This window comes from Sorex araneus, chromosome 5 (genome assembly GCF_027595985.1).
Source record: "Sorex araneus isolate mSorAra2 chromosome 5, mSorAra2.pri, whole genome shotgun sequence".
In the NCBI taxonomy this organism is placed as follows: domain Eukaryota; kingdom Metazoa; phylum Chordata; class Mammalia; order Eulipotyphla; family Soricidae; genus Sorex; species Sorex araneus.
This window is the reverse complement of record NC_073306.1, coordinates 52,574,390-52,596,311: the sequence shown is the minus strand read 5'-3', so window position 1 is coordinate 52,596,311 and position 21,922 is coordinate 52,574,390. Positions and strand designations below refer to the sequence as shown.

At 59.0% G+C, this 21,922-nt stretch overlaps 1 protein-coding gene across 1 annotated transcript in view; it reads right to left on the bottom strand.

Moving 5' to 3' along the window:
• The window catches only part of HSPG2 (heparan sulfate proteoglycan 2), a 97,313-nt gene that overhangs the window by 22,217 nt on the left and 53,174 nt on the right, over positions 1 to 21,922 (bottom strand). The window contains exons 34-59 of the mRNA XM_055139807.1: positions 20,348 to 20,440; positions 20,046 to 20,126; positions 19,215 to 19,445; positions 16,843 to 16,956; positions 15,365 to 15,492; positions 15,192 to 15,278; positions 14,099 to 14,157; positions 13,820 to 13,987; positions 13,573 to 13,683; positions 10,992 to 11,092; positions 10,723 to 10,903; positions 7,084 to 7,227; positions 6,701 to 6,853; positions 6,485 to 6,627; positions 6,211 to 6,346; positions 5,961 to 6,115; positions 5,611 to 5,773; positions 3,840 to 4,003; positions 3,606 to 3,753; positions 3,103 to 3,254; positions 2,784 to 2,919; positions 2,539 to 2,690; positions 1,530 to 1,665; positions 1,124 to 1,408; positions 874 to 1,025; positions 13 to 148 (exon numbers count right to left, since the gene is read on the bottom strand). Coding sequence (XP_054995782.1) covers positions 13 to 148; positions 874 to 1,025; positions 1,124 to 1,408; positions 1,530 to 1,665; positions 2,539 to 2,690; positions 2,784 to 2,919; positions 3,103 to 3,254; positions 3,606 to 3,753; positions 3,840 to 4,003; positions 5,611 to 5,773; positions 5,961 to 6,115; positions 6,211 to 6,346; positions 6,485 to 6,627; positions 6,701 to 6,853; positions 7,084 to 7,227; positions 10,723 to 10,903; positions 10,992 to 11,092; positions 13,573 to 13,683; positions 13,820 to 13,987; positions 14,099 to 14,157; positions 15,192 to 15,278; positions 15,365 to 15,492; positions 16,843 to 16,956; positions 19,215 to 19,445; positions 20,046 to 20,126; positions 20,348 to 20,440 — 3,709 coding nt within the window. The remainder of the gene's footprint in view (positions 1 to 12; positions 149 to 873; positions 1,026 to 1,123; positions 1,409 to 1,529; positions 1,666 to 2,538; positions 2,691 to 2,783; positions 2,920 to 3,102; positions 3,255 to 3,605; positions 3,754 to 3,839; positions 4,004 to 5,610; positions 5,774 to 5,960; positions 6,116 to 6,210; positions 6,347 to 6,484; positions 6,628 to 6,700; positions 6,854 to 7,083; positions 7,228 to 10,722; positions 10,904 to 10,991; positions 11,093 to 13,572; positions 13,684 to 13,819; positions 13,988 to 14,098; positions 14,158 to 15,191; positions 15,279 to 15,364; positions 15,493 to 16,842; positions 16,957 to 19,214; positions 19,446 to 20,045; positions 20,127 to 20,347; positions 20,441 to 21,922) is intronic.

Sequence of the window (21,922 nt, the reverse complement as noted above, 5' to 3'; positions counted from 1 at the left end):
TTGCACGCTCACCGTGGGCCATGCCACTGCCCTGGATGGTGACGATGAGGGAGGTCTCCTGGGAGCCGGCCCCGTTACTGACGTGACACACGTACTCGCCCGAGTCGGCCGGCGTCACCTGGGGGATCCGCAGCCGCGAGCCCACGATCTGGCGGGTTGGGGAGGGGCGTTTGTGGGGGGAGTCACACCTCTTCTTTTCCATGTTTGCCATTTCTCCCCTCCGGGAACCTGTTCCCTAGCTGGGGCCTCTAGCTCTAGACTCACTCCCACCCGGGCCCTGCGGAGGCCTATGGAGGCCTCCCTTGGTGTCCACGGGCCTCTCGGCTGCTTCCCACTACCCTGTGACCACTCGGCATTCAGTCATGCTTAGCCCGCTGGCTCCTGGGGGAAGGAGCGTGCCCACTCCACTTGGAGTCCTGAGTGCCCAGCACACGAGCTGGCCTGAGGCCCTAAGTATGGTGTCCCAATATAGGGCTCGGGGCTTCAGGAGTGGCTCAGAGGGCTGGACTGTGCACCTGGTAGGCACGGGGCCCTGAGTTCGAGCGCCAATACTGGGCTCATGGTCCCCAGAGCACTGCCGGCTGATTGGTGGGCCTCACTGCAGCTGGGCCTGGGCTGGACCACGACGCCACACCAAAGCTTGTAGGAAGGGGCCCTGGGCTCCCTGAGCACAGCTCGGGAGTATTTTTATTTAGAAAAGAAAAATAAATACCCATAGGACTAGCTGAAGTTGGTGGGACCAGCCGGGCATGCCCAGCAAGAATGGTCAGTGTGTGCTGGGGTTAGCGGGGCAGAGGGTGGTCTGAATGTCCTCCCCATTCCGGCCAGGGCTGGTGTCCCCGATTTGGCCCTCCTTGACTGCTGGCTCTGTACCTGGTGCCGGCTGGGTAGGCTGCCGCCTCGCTTGTACCAGGTGATGGTGTGGGGGGCGTGGCTGGTCACCAGGCAGTTGAGGTCTAGGGTATGGCCGTGGGCCAAGGAGGCTGAGGAGGACTCGATGCGGATGGGGTACACCACGCTCTGGGCTGCAGGGGCGAGACAGGAGGCAGGCGGGGTCACGGAGGGTGGGGAGGTGTCTTTGGGAATATCCCCGATGGCTTCCTGAGGCCCTGGAGACACTCACTCTGGGAGGCGTCCATTCGGGGCTGGACGGTGATGAGGACTGAGGCTTCCTGGGTGCCCGTGCTGCTGACCACACGGCACACATACTCCCCGGAGTCGGCAGGGGTCACCTGGGGGAGCCGCAGCCTGGAGCCATGGACCTGGTGCCGGGCAGGGAGGCTGCCCCCACGTTTGTGCCACATGACATGGGCGTGGGCCTGGCCGGCCACCAGACAGTTGAGGTCCAAGGTCTGCCCTTCGGTCAAGTGTGTGGAGGAGGACTCGATCCGGACTGCAGGGGCGAGTCCTGGTGAGGGCAGAGGGTCAATCCCAGGCTGGGAGGTGGGTGGAGAAGCTACTGGCCTTGGGGAGCAGGAAGTTACCCCTAGCCTGGACCCCCAGCCCTGCCCTCTGCCCACACCACTCACCAGGCATCAAGCTTGCAGGCTCAATGGTGACAAGCACAGAGGCCTCCAGGGGCACCGAGCCACCCAGCACTTGGCACACGTACTGGCCAGAGTCGGCTGGCGTCACCTGGTTGAGTCTCAGCAGGGAGCCGTGGGTCTGGCAGGAATGGGGGCGAGGTCAGAGGGGACCCTCTTGATACCCTGACATCATCAACCCTCCTCACTCTCTGACCTGGGGGTCCTGCTTAGAGATGGGGACATGGAGGGCTCACTCCGGAGTCAGGTGGCCACCGATGAGGGGCCACGATGGACTGGGCCAACATCCATCAATTCTTTTCCCTTTTTTTTGGGGGGGGGGCACATCCAGATACTCAGGGGTTACTCCTAGCTCTGTGTTTAGGAATCACACCTGGCAGTGTTCAGGGAACCATATGGGGTGCTGGGGATTGAATTCAGGTTGGTGGCACGCAAGGCAAACACCCTACCTGCTAGACTATCACTCCGGCCCCCACACCCCATCAAATCTAAGACATCCCAGGAATCCAACCCAGGACCTCCTTGCCCGTGCAAGACACACACTCTACCACTGAGCCCGTCCCTGACACCCTGAGATGGAGATAAAGTCTCTGCCTGTGAAGCTGGAGAATGGGGCGCCCCCTCGCCCCCAGTGGAGTCTAGAGATCATGCTGACAGCAACTGGGTTATGATGAGCATCACAGCAATTTGTAGGCGCCGAAGCCCGGATATCTGTCACTTCATGTCACGAGGAGATAGTTCTTGACTATCTGCAGGCCTGATTATGACCATCGTGCATGACAGAAGCTGACAGAGGTTCTGGGACTTGCTCAAGGACACAAATACAGGGGTGGAAGCTAAAGTCAACCCCGGGCTGGGTGGTCCTGGAATGCGGGGTCTAACCACTGTACTTACATCTATGCACAGGGGCCCAAGCCTCCCTGGTCTCAGGAGTCCTCCCCAGCCCTGACCTCCACCAGCTCTGCCCTTCTCTGCCCATTATATAGTCTTGTACCTGGTGCCGGGCGGGGAGGCTGCCCCCACGCCTGTGCCACGTGATCTGGGCGTGGGGCTGCCCTGACACCACGCAGTTCAGGTCCAGGGTCTGCCCTTCGGCCACGCTGGAGGAGGAGGACTCGATGCGGATGGGCTGGGTGCCAGTAGGAGCTGGTGGGGAAGAAAGCCCCTGGTCATTCTAGTTTCCAGTAGCCGCCCCTGCCTCTGCCCCCTGACCCTCTCCAGCCCGGTGGCCCCACGCACCGTAGGCAAAGTTGGCGCCCTGGGTCCTGGTGACGGTGACGGTGAAAGAGGCCTCCATGCCGTCGCTGGCTCGGCACACGTACTCACCCGCGTCCGCGGGGGAGGCTTGGAAGATGTACAGGCGGGAGCCTCGAACCTGGGCGGCCGCGGGCGGTGAGTGGTTGTGAGTAGGGCGCGTGCCAGAGCCCAGCTGATGCCCCACCCCTGGTTTCCTGAGCTCAGGGGCCAAGACCTCCTCATGCCTTAGTTTATCTGCCTGTCTGTCCAACCATCCGTCTGTCAATCTGGGCCCCTCCCACCCTCTGCCACCACCGCATACCTGGTGTCGGGCGGGGAGGCTGCCCCCGCGCTTATACCATGTGACCTGGGCATGGGCCTGCCCGGCCACCACACAGTGGAGGTCCAGTGTGTGCCCCTCGGCCACTGTGGGGGAGGACGACTCGATTCTGACAGGTACAGCCTGTCCGGGAGCTGTGAGCACAGGGACTGAGCTGGCATGTGCGCCCCAGCAGGCGGACCGAGCACAGCCCCCGGGAGCCTGTAGAGTTGAGTGTGTGGTGCCCTGAGTTTGCCCGCCTTAGCCGGGAGCCCCCAGGGAGAGAAGTGGAGGCAGGAGCAGGAACACGAGGCACAAGGCCAGAGACAGGCCTGGGGAAGCTGCATGGCTGCTGAGAAGTGAGGGAGGGGGCCCCGGGCACGGGGGGGCTCCTGGGCAGGTCATCGTTCTCCCCGCACCACCCCTTTCTAGCAGCCCGAGTCGAGAGAACCTCAGCATTGTGGATAGGCCTCAGCCTCCCGGCTTGCCCGGCCATTATCACTCACCGGGGATGGACCCAGGCCTAGAGCCGGAGGCCTCAATGGTGACCAGGATGGAGGCTTCCAGGGGCCTCGAGCCAAGGAGCACGCGGCACACGTACTCGCCCGAGTCAGCCGGGGACACCTGGTACAGCCGCAGCATGGAGCCGTGGGTCTGCAGGCAAGCAGGAGGGTTGGCAAGGGGCTGGCGTGGCCCTAGCCCCCACCCCCCCAGCAGGTTGACTCTGGGGGCTGCCAAACCTGGTGGCGGGTGGGAAGACTGCCTCCGCGCCTGTGCCATGTGACCTGGGCATGGGTCTGCCCGGGCACCACGCAGTTCAGGTCCAGGGTCTGCCCTTCAGACACGCGGGAAGAGGAAGAGTCGATGCGGATGGGCTGGGTTGGAGCTGGGGGTCCAGCAGGAACTGGGGAACACAAGGACTCGTCAGGGGCCTGGGCTCGGGGGAAGGGCCAGGCCCAAGCTTGGGCAGGCAGGAAGGGCTGGGACCACACTCTTCCGTCTCAGCCTAGCAGATGGAGTACTCCTGGCCCCAATCCTTGGCCCGCCCGTGACTCTGCTGTGGCGTGAGGATCAAACCTAGGGGCTCATACATATGAAACCACTGGCCTGCCACTGAACTGTACCCCAAGACCCCCACCCCCCAGCCCGAGGCTTCTTTGTTTTGTTTGTGGTGCTGGGGATGGAACCTAGCTCACACATGCTGGCAAAGGCTCCATCTCGGGCTCTGCCCAGTCCTCCCCGGTGACTTCTAGTCTGTGACACACTGCGCTGGCCTGCAGAGAGCCTTCAGGACCCAGGTCAGGCCCAAGAATGCCGACAACAGTACAGAGGGTGGGTGTGTGCGTGCACACGCTGATCAGGGTTCGATCCCCAGAATCCCATACAGTCCCCTGAGCACCACCAGGAGTAATTTCCTGAGTATAGAGCCAGGAGTAACCCCTAAGCATTGCCAGGTATGACCCAAAAGGAGAAAGAAAGAAAGAAAGAAAGAAAGAAAGAAAGAAAGAAAGAAAGAAAGAAAGAAAGAAAGAAAGAAAGAAAGAAAGAAAGAAAGAAAGAGAGAAAGAAAGAAAGAAAAAGAAAGAAAGAAAGAAAGAAAAAGGAAGAAAGAAAGAGAGAGAAGGAAAGAAAGAGAGAAAGGAAAGGAAGAAAGAAAAGAAAGAGAAAGAAAAAGAAAGAAAGAAAGAAAGAAAGAAAGAAAGAAAGAAAGAAAGAAAGAAAGAAAGAAAGAAAGAAAGAAAGAAGAATGCAGACAACATCCCTAAATCTGGAAACACTCCCGAGCGAGTGTCCAGGAGCCGATGACTGGATAAAGGAGCTGTGGTAGATACACAACAGAATACGACTCGCCACAGCGTGCTGCTCTGTGCATGGAACTGGAAGGTGTGATGCTGAGAAGAGGCAGCCAAAGAGAGCCACTGACAGACAGGCTGGCCAGACCGGGGGAATAACAAATGGCCCAACGCAACAGAATCTGAGAATTGGTCTGCAGGACTGACTATGGTGGGGAGATGGGGTGGGGGACCCTGAGACAGTGGTGGGGGGTTGGAGCAGTGCATGGATGCACGAAACCTTACCACTGATCACAGTAACCTAAATAAAGACTTTAAACTCAACTGAAAAAGGAAAAAAAAAAAGCCAACCACGCTGCCTCGCTCCTACAGAACACTATTGGAGCTCACACTACAGGAGGGCTCGGCCCCAGGTCACGGATGAGGAAACTCAGGGCTTCAGAGGAAAAATGACCAGCTCGAAGCAGATATAGGGCTGAGTGAGGACTTGAACCCAGCGTGGCGGACTCTGAAAGCAGAATTCCCCATGTGGGGTCCCTGGCAAACCAGACCATCCATCCCTCACTCCCCTGTCCCCCCCCGCCCCCCTCGCCCGCCTTCCAGAGTAGGGAGTGGGGTTGAGAGCCCGCCTGGAGCATCCCCTCTTATTCCGATGCCCTCGAGAATGTGGGCACCTTCCCTGGAGCCAGGGTGGAGTTGGGTCCCGGCCCAGTCCCACCTGACTCTTGGCCTGGCCCGGAGCTGACGCCTGTATGGGGCCCGCGGGGCACCGAGATGACGATGGAGGCCTCCTTGGGGCCCGACCCCGTCTCCACGCGGCACACATACTCCCCAGAATCGGCCGCTGACACCTGGGGGAGCCGCAGCCGGGCGCCGTGGATCTGGGCAGAGATGGAGGGGACAGAGCTGAGGCCGGGAAAGGCTCAGGGACCGTCATCAAGCTCCCTGGGTGGACTCCCCTCGGAGCCGCCATGCAGGGAGCTGGGGTGAGGGTGGGCTGCATGGAGAACCCACCTTCGTGTGGACCCCCCCACGGGCCCCTACCGTCAAAGTGGGGGCCCCTCCTACCTGCGCGTGGGGAGGCAGGTTGCCCCCTCGCTTGTACCATCTGATCTGGACCTGGGTCAGCCCTGTCACCACACAGCTGAGGTCCAGCATCTGCCCTTCGGCCACGGCAGGTGACGAGGACTCAACGCGGACTGGGGGGGCGCTGGCACCTGAGGCTGGGGCATGAAGGGGACTGAGTAAGGCTCAGGGGAGGCTGGGCTGGTGCTCCCCAACCCCCCCCACCCTCAGCCTGGCTTTGAGGCGCCCCCACCTGGAAGGACCACCACTTGGATGCGGGCCTGGGCAGTGCCCGAGGGACTGGTGGCCACACAGAGGTAGAAGCCGGCGTCGCTGATGGTGATGGCAGGGATGAGCAGTGTGGCGATGTCCGTGCGCTCAGACCGGGCCTGCCGAGGCGGGGAGGGGTGGGGGGCATCAGCCAGGCCACGGAGAGCCCAGGGTGGCTATCGGGACACTCCGAGCCCACTGTGGAAGGGGAGAGGGGCGCTGGGCGGGCGGTGGGGCAGCGGGTTGGGTCTCCTCACCTGCGGGGGGAGGCTTCCCCCTTCCTTCCTCCAGGTGATGGTGGCACTGGGCACGCCTGCAGCCCTGCAGTACAGTCTCACAGTGCGACCTTCGTGGACCTGGGTCCTCTCGGGGCTCACCTGGACCCTGGGTCCATTGCCCCCTGCAGACAGAGTCCGTGAGACCACCTCGCAGGGGCCCGTGCCCGCCTGGCACCCCCAGCCCTGCCCGCTCACCTTGCACATGGAGCAGGGCCCTCGCCACATGCTGTCCAGTGCTGCTGTGGACCTGGCACAGGTACTGGCCCTGATCCGAGGGCTCCACGGCCGGCAGGCGCAGGACACCCCCGTGAACTTGGGCCTTCTGTGGGAGCTGGCCCCCGGGCCCACCTGTGTGGAGAAGGGGGGTCTGGCTCTCCCTGGGGACGAGGATGGCCTGGGCACTCAGGACTCCTACATCTCACCCCACGGCCTGGGCCCTTGGGGCTCGTCACCCCGATAGTCTGGGCCCTCAGGGCTTGTCACCCCCTCGACCTGCACCCTCCACTCGCACCACACCCTGCAGTCGCCCATGTCGGCATCCCGGAAGCGGGGCCCCGGAGGCTGGTCTCGGGCCTCACCTGACCACTGCAGGACGGGCGTAGGGTTCCCGTGGGCGCTGCAGCGGAACTCGGCCGTCTGTCCGGGCTGCACCGTAAGCTGAGGCGGGTGGATGGAGACGGTGGGGCTGGTGGGTGTGCCGGGGGCTGAGGGGTGGCCTGAGGCTGGGGGGGGCAGAAGGAAACCACGTGTGATCAGCATGCAGGAGGTCACTGAGCCAGGACGCCGCTCACTCCACACGGGCCCCTCAGGGGTGCGTGGATGGGTGTGAACACGGCAGTGGCGGCCGCAGGGGGAAGCACATGCCTTGCATGTCAGAGAACCTCGGTTTGATCTTAATTTTTTTTTTTTTTTTTTGGTTTTTGGGTCACACCTGGCAATGCACAGGGGTTACTCCTGGCTCTGCACTCAGGAATCACCCCCAGCGGTGCTCAGGGGACCATATGGGATGCTGGGATTTGAACCCGGGTCGGCCGCGTGCAAGGCAAACGCCCTACCCGCTATGCTATCACTCCAGCCCCCTCGGTTTGATCTTGGGCACTGCGTACCCCACACACCACACATGGGGTATGGCGCTGGCTCTGGTGGGCCCCAAACACCGCCCGGTCCCAGCACCACCAGGAATGAACTGTCCCCCCTGCAACGCCCAGATCTCCCAGACCATCTCTGCCAACCCCCATGAAAAATAATGCGTGAGAGAAGGAAAGCAGTAAGGGGCCTGTTTTCAGGTTCACTGGTTCTTTTCTTACCTTCCTTTTGTGAACTTCTAAAAATTGACCATTTTAGATTTATTTTCAGGTCCTAAAATTTATAGTTAGGGCCGGAGAGCTAGTACAGCAGGTAAGGTGCTTGCTTCGTACTCAGCTGACCAGTATTTGATCCCCGGCACCACACATGGGCCCCTGAACTCCACCAGGAGTGACCCCTGAGCATAGCCAGGTGGAGCAGCCCAAACCCACCCCCTCTAAACAAGTAACTAAATAAAAAATAAAATTTGGCGGTTCAGAACAATCATACAGGGGTTAGGGCACTTGTATTGCAGGTGGCCAGCCCCAGTGTGATCTCTGGCACCACACCGTCCCCTGAGAACTGTCAGGAGTGACTCTAGAGCACAGAGGCAAGAGTAGCCCTTAAAAGGGGTGGTGGGAAGGAAACTGGGGTTACTGGTAGTGGGAAATGGATCCCGTTGGAGGGATGGGTGTTGGGTCATTGTATGACTGAAACCTGATCATGAACAGCTTTGTAATTGTGTATCTCATGGTGATTCAATTAAAAAAAAAAGAGTAGCCCTTAAGTACTACTGGGTGTGACCAATCACCCCCACATCCCCCCTCCCTGAAATAGATTATGTCTTTTGATATTTCTCACGTGGTTCATTCACCATCATTACAGTTCCTATTCCATCACAGATCACAGTTACAACAGACACCTGCTATTGTTTAGTTCAACATCGGGCTCAAATCCATGTTAGTTTACATGGATCTTCTTCTCACTTGAGAAGAGTCATATTATCTTACTTTTTTGTCTGTTTTTTTGAGCCACAACCGACTGTACTCCGGGCTCTGGGCTCAGTGACCACTCCTGGAGGGGCTCCAGGGACCACATGAGGTGCCTGGAATAGAACCCAGGTCAGCTGTGTGCAAGGCAAGTGCCCTTTCCACTATACTATCACTCTGGCCCAGTCCTGGTTCCTTTTTTCTTTTACTTTGGGGGGTGCTCCTGTGCAGTGCTCAAGAGATCTGGTGGCCACTGCTGATATTACTTGGCTAACTAGGCCTGACAAGTTCATGCTCAGGCCAGAGCCGGACAGTGCAGTTCTGCTCCTGCCCCACAGTGCCGAGGGCCACCAGGGCTGCCCCTGGCAGTGCTGCGGATGGGGCATGTGGTGCCAGCGCAGACCTGGGTTTACCCCTGACCTCTCTGCTAGCTCCCCAGCCCTGCTTTGTCTCTGGATTCTATTTCATTCCACTGAAAAACGTTGCTCTTTGTTTCCTTATTTTCAGATTTGTTTTGTTTTGTTTTGTTTTTTGTTTTTGGGTCACACCCGGCCATGCACAGGGGTTATTCCTGGCTCTTCACTCAGGAATTACCCCTGGCGGTGCTCAGGGGACCATATGGGATGCTGGGATTAGAACCCGGGTTGGCCTCGTGCAAGGCAAATGCACTCACTACCCGCTGTGCTATCGCTCCAGCCCCCTTATTTTCAGATTTTTAACTCGGTTCAGTTGAACTCCCACTGCAAAGTCAGTACATCTCCAAACTGTGCTCCTTTTTATTATTTAAATTTTTTTGGGGGTGGTTACACCCGGAGATGCACAGGGGTTACGGGTTACTCCTGGCTCTGCATTCAGGAATCACCCCTGGCGGTGCTCAGGGGACCATATGGGATGCTGGGAATTGAACCCGAGTCGGCCGCGTGGAAGACAAACGCCCTACCCGCTGTGCTATTGCTCCAGCCCCCTTATTATTTAAATTTCATTTGTTTATTTATTTTTGCTTTTGGGGTCACACCCAGCGATGCTCAGGGGTTACTCCTGGCTCTGCCCTCAGGAATTACTTCTGGCGGTGGTTGGGGGAACCATATGGAATGCTGGGAATTGAACCTGGGTCGGCCGCGTGCAAGGCAAACGCCCTACCCGCTGTACTATCGCTCTGGCTCCCCAACCTGAGCTCTATACCTCCTTGAGATGCTTTATTCTCACCTGGGCGTGTGCAAATTCAGTGTCAGTTGTTACTTTCGGAGACTTGTGCGTGGCACGGTACTGCTTTCACTTTATTATTGTTTTGTTTTGGGGCGGGGGCACACCTGGCAGCTCAGGGGGCTATTTCTGGATTGTGTCACTCGAGGCGGTGCTGGATCAAATGTGGGGCTCCTGCGTGCAGAGCCTGCATCCGGCCCTTTGAGCCATCTCCCCTTGGAGAGCTCTGAACCGCGTTTAGAATAAACTCCAAGTGCCTGCTATGATCTGCTGCATGTGCCCCCTTTGCCCTCATCTGCAAGCGCCCCACCCCATGCCCCTTCCTCAGACTCTGCCATGTGCTCTTGCTTCTCACATGTGTTATTTTCTCTGAGAGAATGTGACTGATCCTTTGACACATTGTTTCTTGGTGATGGATTGCATCCAGGGCTTGACAGCATGCAAGACAGGCGCTCTACCATTGAGCCACATCCCTGGCCCCGTCACCAATGCTTTAAGCAACTGACTTCTCTTCCTCAGGTCTCAGCTCAGAGGTCACCTCTTCAGAAAAGCCCTCCCTGGTCACCCGGTGGAGAAGCTCACCCCGCTTTCCTCTCCCTTACCATTTCCCTGACCCTGTTCCTTCCTGGCTCTATTCTCACTGCCATGCGTAACTATGGGTCTATTCTTTTTTTTTCTTTTTGGGTCACACCCGACAGGGGTCACTCCTGGCTCTGCACTCAGGAAATACCTCTGGTGGTGCTCAGGGGACCATATAGGATGCTGGGAATCGAATCCGGGTCGGCCGCGTGTAAGGCAAACGCCCTACCTGCTGTGCTATCGCTCCAGGCCCAATGGGTCTATTCTTTAGACTATTCTGTGTGTCCCACCTAGAACACGTCCTGCAAGAGGGCAGAGGTCCTGGTGGGCGTGGGTTGGGATGAGTGGGGCTGGGGGAGGTGTGATATGAACCCCCTGTACCGTGCACATGCAGAGTGGCCGTGCCCTCGTCCATGGCGAACATGTTGGAGCCGGTGCACACGTAGATGCCGGCATCACTGGGCTGGACGTTGCGAATGGTCAGGATGCCGTTGAAGTCCATGGCGCGCGAGGGCAGCCTCCCATTTTGCTGGCGGGTCCATACCAGGGTGTAGGCTGGGGACTGCAGGGGGGTCCCGGGGAACAGGGTGAGGGTGAGCAGTGGGGCTGGGAGACAGCCCCGCCCTGAGCCCTGCTCCCCACCTGCCCACCTTGCTCTTGGCCGTGCAGATGAAGGTGACGTCGGCTCCAGGACGCACGGTCTGGCTCTGCTGCTCCTCCACGGTCACTGTGATGGGCTTGCTGGGGGCCTCTGTGGGGACAGGAGGTGCCGCGGTGAGTGGGGGCTGCCCAGAGTCCTGAGCCAGGAACCCACCGGAGGGTCCCTGCTGCTTCCCACCTAGCTGAGACCCTCTCCCACTCCCCAGCTCCTCCCACTGCCCTCCTGGTTGACGCCACTGTCCACTTTCTTCCTGCTGGTAGTGAGCCATCCGCGGGCTGCCCCCTGACGTCTTCTGCTTGGCTCCGGTTCCACGGACCAGCTCTCAGCACGTCACTTCTTACCCCAGCTGGGCTTCTTCGTCTGGGCGGGTTTCTGTCTTCCCCAACAGTCACCCCGCTGCACCCTGCACCGCCTCCCCTCCCCCACTCAAACCCCATGAACAGCTTAATGGCTTCAACCCACACCTGTTGAGTAAACCGAGACAGCTTGGCCAGAATTTCCCAATCTTCCCAAGTATAACCTGCCCCCCTCTCTGTGCTGACTCCTGAAAAGTCTCCCGGGCCCCCCTTTATATGCTGAGTGCTGCGCCCCACCTAAGGCCTTTCTGCCGCCCTGCTTACTCTCTTCCCTCTACTGGCCAGTCCGCTACTCTGACAGCTGTATCCCAGGACCCCTCACCTCCCAAACTGGCCCCGGACCCCTGCTCACCAGCCACACCCTACTTCTTGGCCTTCCTTCAGAGCCGGGGCCCCCAAAGGGGCTGTCCACATTCATGGCTTGCCCACCCGTTCTCAGCCAACTCAGCCAACTCACTCCAACTCGGTGGGTGTCTGTCCCTTTCCCGACAGGAAACGGCGCTGTCCAGCCCTCCCCTCCCTAGAGCTTTTCTCGGCCTGACCTCCTGCCCCTGAGCTGCCGGGAAAGCGCCTCTCCCTCCCAGAAACTTTTCCCCTCTCCGTGAATCCCTGGGACACCCTGTCCATCTGTGGGTCTCCAGCAGACCCTCGCCTCTCTGCCAGTCAGTCATGGACTGCCCCGTCCTGCCCCGTCCTGCCCCACGGCTTATTTATCCAGAGGGCGAGGGACTCAGGGCTTCACAAGGTGCAGGTGCCTCACCACCAAGCCCCATCCCAAGCCCCCCTGGGGCTTTAATTTTGTTTAAAAAGTTGGAAGAGAAGCCTAAAGAGATAGACCAGAGGTCAAGGCCTTGCATGCGCTGACCAGGTTTTGATCCCTGGCACCCCATATGCTCCCCTGAGCCCCACCAGGACTGATCCCTGAGCACTGAACCAGGAGTAAGCACTGGGCACCGCAGGGTATGACCCAAACAAAACAAAAACGAAAAAGATAAAGAAAAATGTCTTTTTTTTTTTTTTTTGCTTCTTGGGTCACACCCAGCGATGCTCAGGGGTTAGTCCTGGCTTTGCACTCAGGAATTGCTCCTGGCAGTGCTCGGGGGACCATATGGGATGCCGAGGATCGAACCCGGGTCGGCCGCGTGTAAGGCAAACGCCCTACCCGCTGTGCTATCGCTCCGGCCCAAGATAAAGAAAAATGTCTTGCTCACAGTGGGTGGTGCTCAGGGGATCATGCAGTGTTGGGGGTCAAACTTGGGGTTCCTGGGAGCAATAGTACAGTGGGGAGGGCATTTGCCTTGTAGGCGGCCAATCTGGGTTCAATCTTTGGCATCCCATATGGTCCCCTGAGCACTGCCAGGAATAATTCCCATGTGCAGAGCTAGGATTAACCCCTGAGCATCACCGGGTGTGACCCCAAAACAAAAAGATCACAAACCAACCAACCAAAACCCCCAAACCTGGGGCTCCTGTGTGCAAGGCTTGGCTTTAAACACCTTCCCCTTTTCTGACAACTCTCCAGCTTCCCTATTCTTTCTCTGTCCACGCCTCTTTCCCGAGTCTCAGACTTAGCTGCGGAACACCTGCCTGGTGTTCTACGTGATGTTCCCCTCAAACTCAGCCCTAAGCTCAAACGGAGAGAAGCTGGGCTGGGGGGGTGTCTGGGACCGACCCACAGCAGGCCCTGCCCAGGCCCAGCCCCACCGCCTTGCTTGGGCCCCCAGAACCCGCCTCCCTCTGCCAACAGACGGGCTTCCTCAGGCCACTGTGCCCGCCCATGAGAGCCGCTGCCCCTGGAGCAGGCCCCGTCCAGTGACCAGCAACCGCTGACGGTGCTCCTGGGAGCTGCCCGGAGCGTTCCCAGCTGCTCGTGGTGGGGCCTGGCCAACTGCACGCGGAGCTGTGCCTTCTCCCCAACCCCGGTCTCACGTGGCATCTGAGCAGACGCCTGAGCACACAACCTCGTCTCCATCTCTACCCTCTGGGGGAGCCCAAGCCCAGACACGCCCCTATGGGAGAGGCTCTCCCTGTCCGTGACAGATGCGCCCAGACTGCGGGGTACCGGGACCCCTGCTGCCCCACGCCCCCCTTCTACTCCCGCCTCCCTGACTCCGCCCCTCTGTCCCTGCAGCCAGGGTCCGTGTTCAGGCCATATTCCCTCACCGCCCCCAGTCCCACTAGATCTGCCGTCTTGAGGTCGGGCCGGGGACTCACCCGTGACCAGCAGCTCCGCCCGGCTGGCGTTGGTGTGATGGAGGTTTCGGCAGGTGCAGATGTAGACGCCGGCATCTGACAGCTGGATGCTGGGGAAGTGCAGCTCGGCGCCTAGAGGGCGGTTGGGGGGCGGGCAGAGACTATCAGTGGCCGGGGTCCCACCGCGCCCGCTCCCGCAGCCCGGACCCCTGGGAGGGAGGGGACAGGCCTGGGCCTTCCCTCCTCGTGCTGGGGTGTCACGTGTCACCTTGATGGCGCTGCTGCACCCTGCTGGACAAGGGCCGCCCATCCTCTCGGGACCAGGCGAAGTGGTGGGGCAGGTTCCCAGTGACCTGGCAGCGCAGGGAGTGGGCCCCACCTTGGGGCACGATGCTCCGGGCAGGGTGAATCTGGACCACTAGCAAGGCTTGGTTGCCTGCGGAGGGACAGGGGAACCCACTGCAGCCTACAACAGTGGCCGCCCTCCCAGGCCTCCCCGACACTCCTCCTTGCCTCGCCCACGCCCAGACCCAGGTCGCCGGCTTACCCTGTGGCAGACACCGGCCCCCCCTGACATTGGGGTTGCCCACGTAGCCAGGGGCACACCTGTGAGGAGACACAAAGACCAGCGAAGTCAGGCCCTGGCGGGTGCGGTGGGGGAGAGGGGCTGTGGTGGACTTGGGGAACCAGAAGTCCAGCAGCTGCCCAGTGAGGGGCAAGAAGACGCAGAGAAGGATGAGCGAGAACAAGGATGAGCCACGCCGAGATGGGGGAGTGTGAGGGAGAGTTGGCAGGGAGGGAACTGGGGCGGGAAGGCCGTGTCCTCAGGGGGAGCAGCTGCTGGCCTTGGGGACGGGGATACGTCTGTGCCCACAACCAAGGCCACAAGCTGGGGGCACTGATCCAGTCTGGGAGGAAGGAGGCGCCCAGAGAACGGGGTGCTGGGCTGTGTTCCGAATCCAGAGAAAGACTGAATCGCAGAGAGAACTCTTCCTGGCAGGGAACCATCTAATAGCATGAGTCCTTCATTTGGAGGGTGGGAGGGAGGCATTCCCCAGGGTGCTCAGGGGTCACTCCCAGCTCTCTGTGTGTGTGTGTGTGTGGGGTCATCCCTGGGGGTGCTCAGGGGACCGTGCAGTGCCAGGAATCTCAGCCGGATCAACTGCATGCAAGGCAGCCCCTTAGCCCCTGTCCTCTCTCTCCATCTGGTATAGTTCCTTTCTCACGGCCCTCTGTCCACTGTCTGCGGGTGGTGGACAGGTACGGACTGGGACCGAATCCAGTTTGTTCACCCCTTTATCGCCCACCCCTGGGACACTGCCTAGCCCAGGAGATGCTCAGGAAAACACAACCACAACAAAAACTCGTTGAATGGATGAAGCTGAGCCTAAAAGACGAGAGGGGAACTAGCCCAGAAAGGTGGGCCATTCCATGCAGAGGGATTCCTGCCCACCCAGGACTCAGGAAGTCAGGGCCCATGGGAGCCGGGGGGTCAGAAGTGGCAGGGGCTGCGGTGTGAAAAGGCTCCCTGGTTCCACGGGCCTGGCTCCACGGGCCACGGGGAAGGTTGGAAGGGGTGTGGGCAGGGGAGGGCCCGGCCCCCATGTCCCTCCCTGGGCCCCTCTGCCCGGCCAACTCACTGCTCACAGTACTGGCCCGTGTAGCCAGGCTCGCAAGCTGTGCAGCGGTACCCGCCGGCACCCAGGCTCTCACAGGTCCGGGAGAACCTGGCAAAGGAGAGGGTGGCCGAGTCAGGGCTGCCCACCCTGCTCTTCCCCAACCCCCCATGCCCGCCTCTCCCCAAGGGCCCCACATGTTCTCCGGGTTGCTGAGTGGGCAGGCACAGGGCTGGCAGTCCTCGGGTGTTCCGGCGGTGGCATCGCCGTAGTAGCCGGGGGCACACAGCTCGCAGAACTCCCCGGTGGCACTGTGCTGGCATTGCTGCGAGAGACGGGGGCGTCAGCTGCTGAGCCAGGATCCGGAAACCGCGTCTGTGAGCTTGTCTCAGAGGGAGGGGTGTGGCGGGACCCTAAGGTCGCACTGAGAACCTTCACTGCAGGGGTGTGTGTGAGAGCAAAATGCTGGAAACCAAGCTAGAGCTGGAGAGGGAACTGAGTAATTTTACAAAAAGCACATCCGCTCCAACAGCCGTCGAAAAGGATTCTGTTCACTGTGGTGTGTGTGTGTGTGTGTGTGTGTGTGTGTGTGTGTGTGTGTGTGTGTGTGTTTGCCCAGCCCAACATGCTTATAATAGCACAGGAGAGGAAAGGTATACACCTGAGAAAAATGCCTGGGGACCTGGGAGCAGAACTTTTGAAACCCCTGCTCCATCATGAAAGATAGGTGGATGTCTTGTAACCTTCAGTTTGTTTTACTAACAGCATAGTTCTTGCACAGGTGTTAACCACATCTGCTCTGGAGGGCCAGACATGAACCGGATTGCAAAGATCAGGTGTAAACAGATAGTAAGATGCAAAGACAGGCTAGAGCGATAGTGTAGCAGGTAGGGTGTTTGTCTTGCATGATGCTGACCCTCATTCAATCCCTAGCATCCATATGATCCCCTGAGCACTGCCAGGAATAATTCCTGAATAAAGAGCCTGGAGTAACTGCTGAGCACCACCAGGTGTGGCTCAAAACCCAATATATATATATATATATATATATATATATATATATATATATATATACGTATATTATATATAAACAGATGCCCATGAACTCATCAGTGAGAAAGGCTGATTAGCAAACACAATGGTTTATATTTATTTTTAAGACCAAAAAAAAAAAAAAGCTACATGTAAGACGTATAGATCTATGCTAGAGAAGAAGAAAAAAAATCCCCCGCACTCTAATGTTGACAGTGATCACCTCCAGGGGGTGAGGCGACCAGAAATTTTATTTTCTTTTTGTTTGTGTTTTTGGTTTGTTCTATTTCCCAGCAGTGCTCAGTGGGGACCATGCAGCCCTGGGAATCAAACCCAGGCCTCCCGCATGCAAAGCCTGTGCTCCAGCCCTTCAAACGTTCACTTAACTTTAAAATTCTTCCCACCCCCAGAATTTGGGTTATCTCCGTGGTCTGATTTTTCTATTGAGAAACGTGCTATTTTGTTCGCCAGCAGAAACCTGGGGCTGCCTTCCTAAGGCACTGTTCTGGCTCCCCCACCAGGCCCGCTGGGCCAGGGGCTGCATCCCATGAGCTGTGCCCCACCCCCACACCTGCATTTTACCAAGCCCCTCCCTCGCCCACGCCTGTCCTAGTAGCTCCCCCTGGTCCCGCAGGAGTCTTACTGAGCATGCCCCCGTCTCTGGGTGGCACAGGTCCGAGTGGCCGTTGCATTCGCACAGCTCACAGTGGCCGAGGTAGAGTCCACTCCCGGTTCGCGTGTAGCCTGGGGCACAGTCCTGGAGAGCAGAGAGGGACAGTCCCCATTTCCATGAGACCCCGCCGGAGCCAGCAGACTCAGTGCCCTCCCAGCCCTCACCCACCACCAGACTCTGCCTGGCTCTCGGAGAGGAAGCCCAGGCCCAGCCACTTGACGATCTCTTTTGTTGGCATACCCAGGGCTGCTTGGGGGCCCCTCCCAGCACAATGTCCCAGCAACCGTGTGGTGCTGGGGACAGAACCTGGGGCTCCCCCTTGCAAACCATGTGTTCCAGCTCCTAGAGCCGTCTTCCTGGCTTCCTCCTCTCCCTCTTTACCACTTTCTCAGTACTCCAGGGCTGAGGCAGTGCCCTCTCCCACCCTGCTCGCCATCTCTGGTGACGCTCAGGGCTTCCTATTGGCTCTGAACTCAGGCGGGGCTCGGGAGACCATACGGGATGTGGGGAACTGAACCCGGGTCGGCCACATGCAGAGCAAGCACTTTACCTGCTGTATTATTGCCCCGACCCTCATATATTAGTCTTAATGGAGAACTTTCTGCACACCCAAGACTTTCTTTCTTCCCCACTTCATTCTCCTTTTTCTTTCCTCCTCTTTCTTCCTCCCTCCTTCTATCCTCCCTTCCCTCCCTTCCTTCTTTTTTCTTCCCATCCAACTGTGCTCAGGGCTTACTCCTGGCCCTATGCTCAGGGACCACTCTTGGTGGGGCTCAGGGGACCATATGTCATGCTGAGAATCAAACTGGGGTTGGCGAACTAAAGGCAAGCGTCTAAGCTTCTGAATACCTCGCTGACCCCAAGACTTTCTTTTTTTTTTCCCAAGACTTTCTTTTATTAAAAATTCCTCTGACAGGATCTTTATTGAAAAAGTTAACCCCCCAGAGAGAAAAAGATGATTCAAGAGACCTGGATTTGTCATGCGCCCTTGACTCTCCTTCCACTCTCCTGCGCTAAATTAAATTCATGACATCAAATGAAAGAGGCAGCACACACACACACACACCAAGGATGTTTGTACAGTCCCGAATGAGTAATCATGGGTTCGGGAAATAATAAATTATGAGCTTCCATTCAATACCACATCTTTGAAATCTCTCCAGGCCCTCCCTCGCTGACCATTTCAAAGGGATGCTTTTAAGTCTTTTGGCTTTGCTGCAGAAACAAATGCACCAAGGATCTCGCTTTGCCTCGGAGTTTTCATTCAAAATGTGTTAAGTGTTGTAACTCCGAGGGCCATGAAGTTCGTGTTTGGATCTGAAAGTTCTCTGGCCACAGCCCAGGCACACAGGTGTGACTGGGAGGAGCTGGGGATGTCCCCCCTGAGAACTGCGGTTCCTAGGCTAGACCGCCCAGTGGCCCGCCCTGGCCTGCCCTGCCCTGCCCAGACTGCCCACAGCCCACCTGCGCCTAGGGCCCTGCTCTCCTGGGTTCTCTCCAGCCCTGCAGCTGCCTGCCATCTCGCCAAAGGAAACCCTGTGCCATCACTGGCTTCTTGTCCCGTCCACCCCTCTGCCACCCTCCCTCTCCTTCGCCACGCTGGTATGCAGTCGGGTTCCCTCCTGGAGTAAGTCACCTCCAGCCCCGCCCCCCTTCTGCCTCACGCAGTCCACCCTCTGAGCTCCTGCCCGGAAACTCACCCCACTCCATGGTTCCCTGGGAGGCATTTCCACGCACCCCTTGAGGCTAATCTGGGTCTCTGTGCCATCTCTCTGGGCTGAGCCCCACAGAGTGCTGCCCGGCCCTGGGATCATGTAAGTTCTTCCCACATTAGCTGTGGGCCTTAGCGTACAGCCCTCAGCCCCGTGCCTGCTTCTCAAGGGGGCTGTGCCCAGCAGTGCTGATGCAGGTGGGGGCCAGTGGGGGGAGGGCAGAAGGACTCCTGGTGCTGCTGGCCCCAGCGGGGCAAACCCCACAGTTCACTGGGGCCTGTGGCGGTGCTGGGTGGTGGACATCTGGTGTTGGGGATCGAATTTGGGGCCTCACATCTGCCAGACACATCTCTGCCACTTGAGCCATCTCTGACTATAGGGCCTCCATGTTCTGGGGGGCGGGCCTGAGGACCACTTTGGGTGATGTTCAGCCCAGCTGTGTTGGGTCTGAGGATTCAGTGCTCGGTGCTGGGGGCCCCCGGGGTGGCCTGGGGCTTAAGGGGCATGCTAGTCCTTTGAGTGGGCTCCCGGGACAGCTTCAAAGGAAAGTCATGACCTGCCAGGAGTCCATGAAAGCCGGCCCAGGCGAGGGGCCGTGGGGACCCTGGGCCGTCTGAGCCGCTCACTCACCTGGCAGGACAGGCCCACATAGCCCGGGGGGCAGCGGCACTGCTCCACCTCCAGCGCCTGGGGTCCCAGCATCGGCCCCGGCTGGGCCACCTCCAGGCTGACCCCACTGATGCTGGCCTGCAGCGGCACCGAGGAGAATGTGGCCCGCACCAAGATCTCGTCCAGGTCGGCCAGCGCCATCATCAGGTGCTCCCGTGTGGCCGGCTGCCCGTCCGGCCGGCGCCAGAATTCCTGGGTGGGGGAAGACGATGGCGAGAATGGGTGAGCGCGTGGGAGCCTTGAGACGCTGCTGGGGACCCCACCCAGCCAGGCTGCTGAGCAGGGGAGTGGGGTTGTGTGTGTTTGTGAATGTGTGTGTGTTTATGTTTGCATGTGTGTGAGTGTGTGTGAGTGTATGTGTATGTGTGTCTGTAAGTGTGAGTGTGTATGTGAGTTTGTGAGTATGTATATACGTGTTTGTGAGTGTATGTGAGTGTATGTGTGTGTGAGTGTGAGTGTGTGTGGGTGTGTGAGTGTGTATTTGTGTGAATGTGAGTGTGTTTGTGAGTGTGTTTGAATGTGTCTATGTGTGTGAGTGTATGTGAGTGTGTGTATGTGTGAGTGTGTATGTCAGTGTGTGTATGTGTGTGAGTGTGTATGTCAGTGTGTGTATGTGTGTGAATGTGTATGTACATGTGAATGAATGTGTGTATATATGTGAGTGTATGTGTATATGTGAGTGCATGTGTGTGCGTGAGTGTGTATATGTGAGTGTGTGTGTGAATGTGTGTGAGTGTGTGTATATGTGAGTGTGTGTGTGTGTGTGTGTGTGTGTGAGTGGGGATTTCTCACCTCTCGGAATGTGATCTCGTAGCTCTTCCTCTCGGGGCCCTGCAGCTCCGGCTGAGATGCCACAAGCATGATGTTGTTGCCCTGGGGACACGGGTGGGGCGGGACAGGAAGTAAGGGCCACCCCAGCCTCCCGCTCTCCCATCTCCCAAGTCCCGGCCTGCTGCCCTCTCCCGGGTCTGGGCTCCTGCCTGGAAGTGCCTCACCAGCAGAGGAGTGACAGTCTGGGCTTAACCCCCCACTCCCCGCCTCCCTGCCCCGCCCCTCCATCCCAGCTGCCCGCCCGGTGGAGTCCAGCCACTCACCGTGATCTGGACGTCCGGGTCGGAGAGGGGGCTGCCCTGCGGCCCTGCTCTGTAGGAGAGGGTGTAGCGTAGCTTCCCGCCGTAAGCCCCTACCTGCAGAGGGGAAGCCGCAGTCATGCCTCGGCCCACCCTGTGGGGGCTGTTTGCCCCTGCGCTGGCCCCCCGGGTCAGGGTGCAGAGTGTGGGGGTGTCCAGGAGACAGAGCGTCTCGCAGTCCCTCCACTGCAGCCCCTCCAGCTGCAGACCCAGGAGTGGGGACCCCAGGGTGCCTGTTTCTGAGGTTCCCCTGCCGGCTAGCATCAGGCCCTTCTCCACGTGGAGTTTTCCAGAAATCAGAAATCAGTGTGGCCGCCCTGGGGTGGGGGTGGGAGCTGGGGGAGTCCCCCGGTCTCACCTCTGGGCAGGCTGGTTTGCTGTATTGTCTCAGAACCCATTTCCCCTGCTTTTAGGAAAACTGCAGCCCTGACTTCCTTCAGAGGCAGTGGTCCTCAGGGGACCCTCCTCTGGACAGCGGGCACCAAGCTGCACGCACATCCCTCGCCATCCCTGCCCTGCCAGCTCTGGCCTGCTATGCCTGGGGCTCTGCTGTCCTCTGGCCCAGGGACACTCCAGCAGGGCTGGACGCAGAGATGTCAAGTGTCCCAGGCCTGCCCCCCAGGCATCAGGCAGCCTTGACACCAGCCAACAGATCCTTCGTGGCGGCTGAGCCAGTGGACTTGGGTTTCCTGTGGCTTGCCATGGGAGTGCTTATTAACATGTGCTGTGGTGCCTCTGGTCACGCCAACCTCTGCCAACAGGGCAGATGCTCAACTAGATGCCACACTGCGTCCCATCTCTCCTGCGTGTTCACGCTGGCAAGGAGCGTTTATTAAATGCCTACTGAATACATAGGCATGAAGACTGAATACATAGTCCACACTGGGCTACATGGGACCAAAGGATGGTGTCTGTAAGCTCAGGAGAGGTAAGGGATGGAGGGCCCCAGCAGTACCCGGGTGACAGCGGGTTTCCTGCTTTCTGTGGATGCCAGCATGTCAGGTGTCTGCGGCTGAAAGCAAGGACACTGCAGCCTGAGACCCAGGTTGAAATCCAGGGCCACTGACTAGATAACCGAGGACAGCTCATGAGGCCTCTCTGAGCCCTGCGTTCCTGGCACGGGGCTGGCAGTGAGACACAGTGCCCGTGCAGGGTCCCCAGGACCATCATCCAACTCCGCACTCGGGGCAGAGCACTTCCTGCCACTGCCACGCACCCAGGTCATTCCCAGATCCCCCCCCGTTCCCCTGGGCCCGTCTGCCGGGTCTCCGTCCCCGAGTGCTGCCTGACTGCGGCTGCATGTGCTTGGCGGGGCGCTCTGGGCTGTTTCTGGAGTCAGCGGGAGTCCCTGGCCTTTTGTACACATCGTGGCAGACAGCGAGGGCTGCAGCCTGTGGACACGCGCGGGGCCAGACCTAGTGTGGAGGCCCTGGTGGCAAGTGAAGCGACCCCAGAGAAGGGGAGTCCCCCACCCCCTCGGCCAGCACCTGGGAGCAGACACTCCCGGAAGCGAAGAGCCGAGTGGGCTCAGCCCCAGCC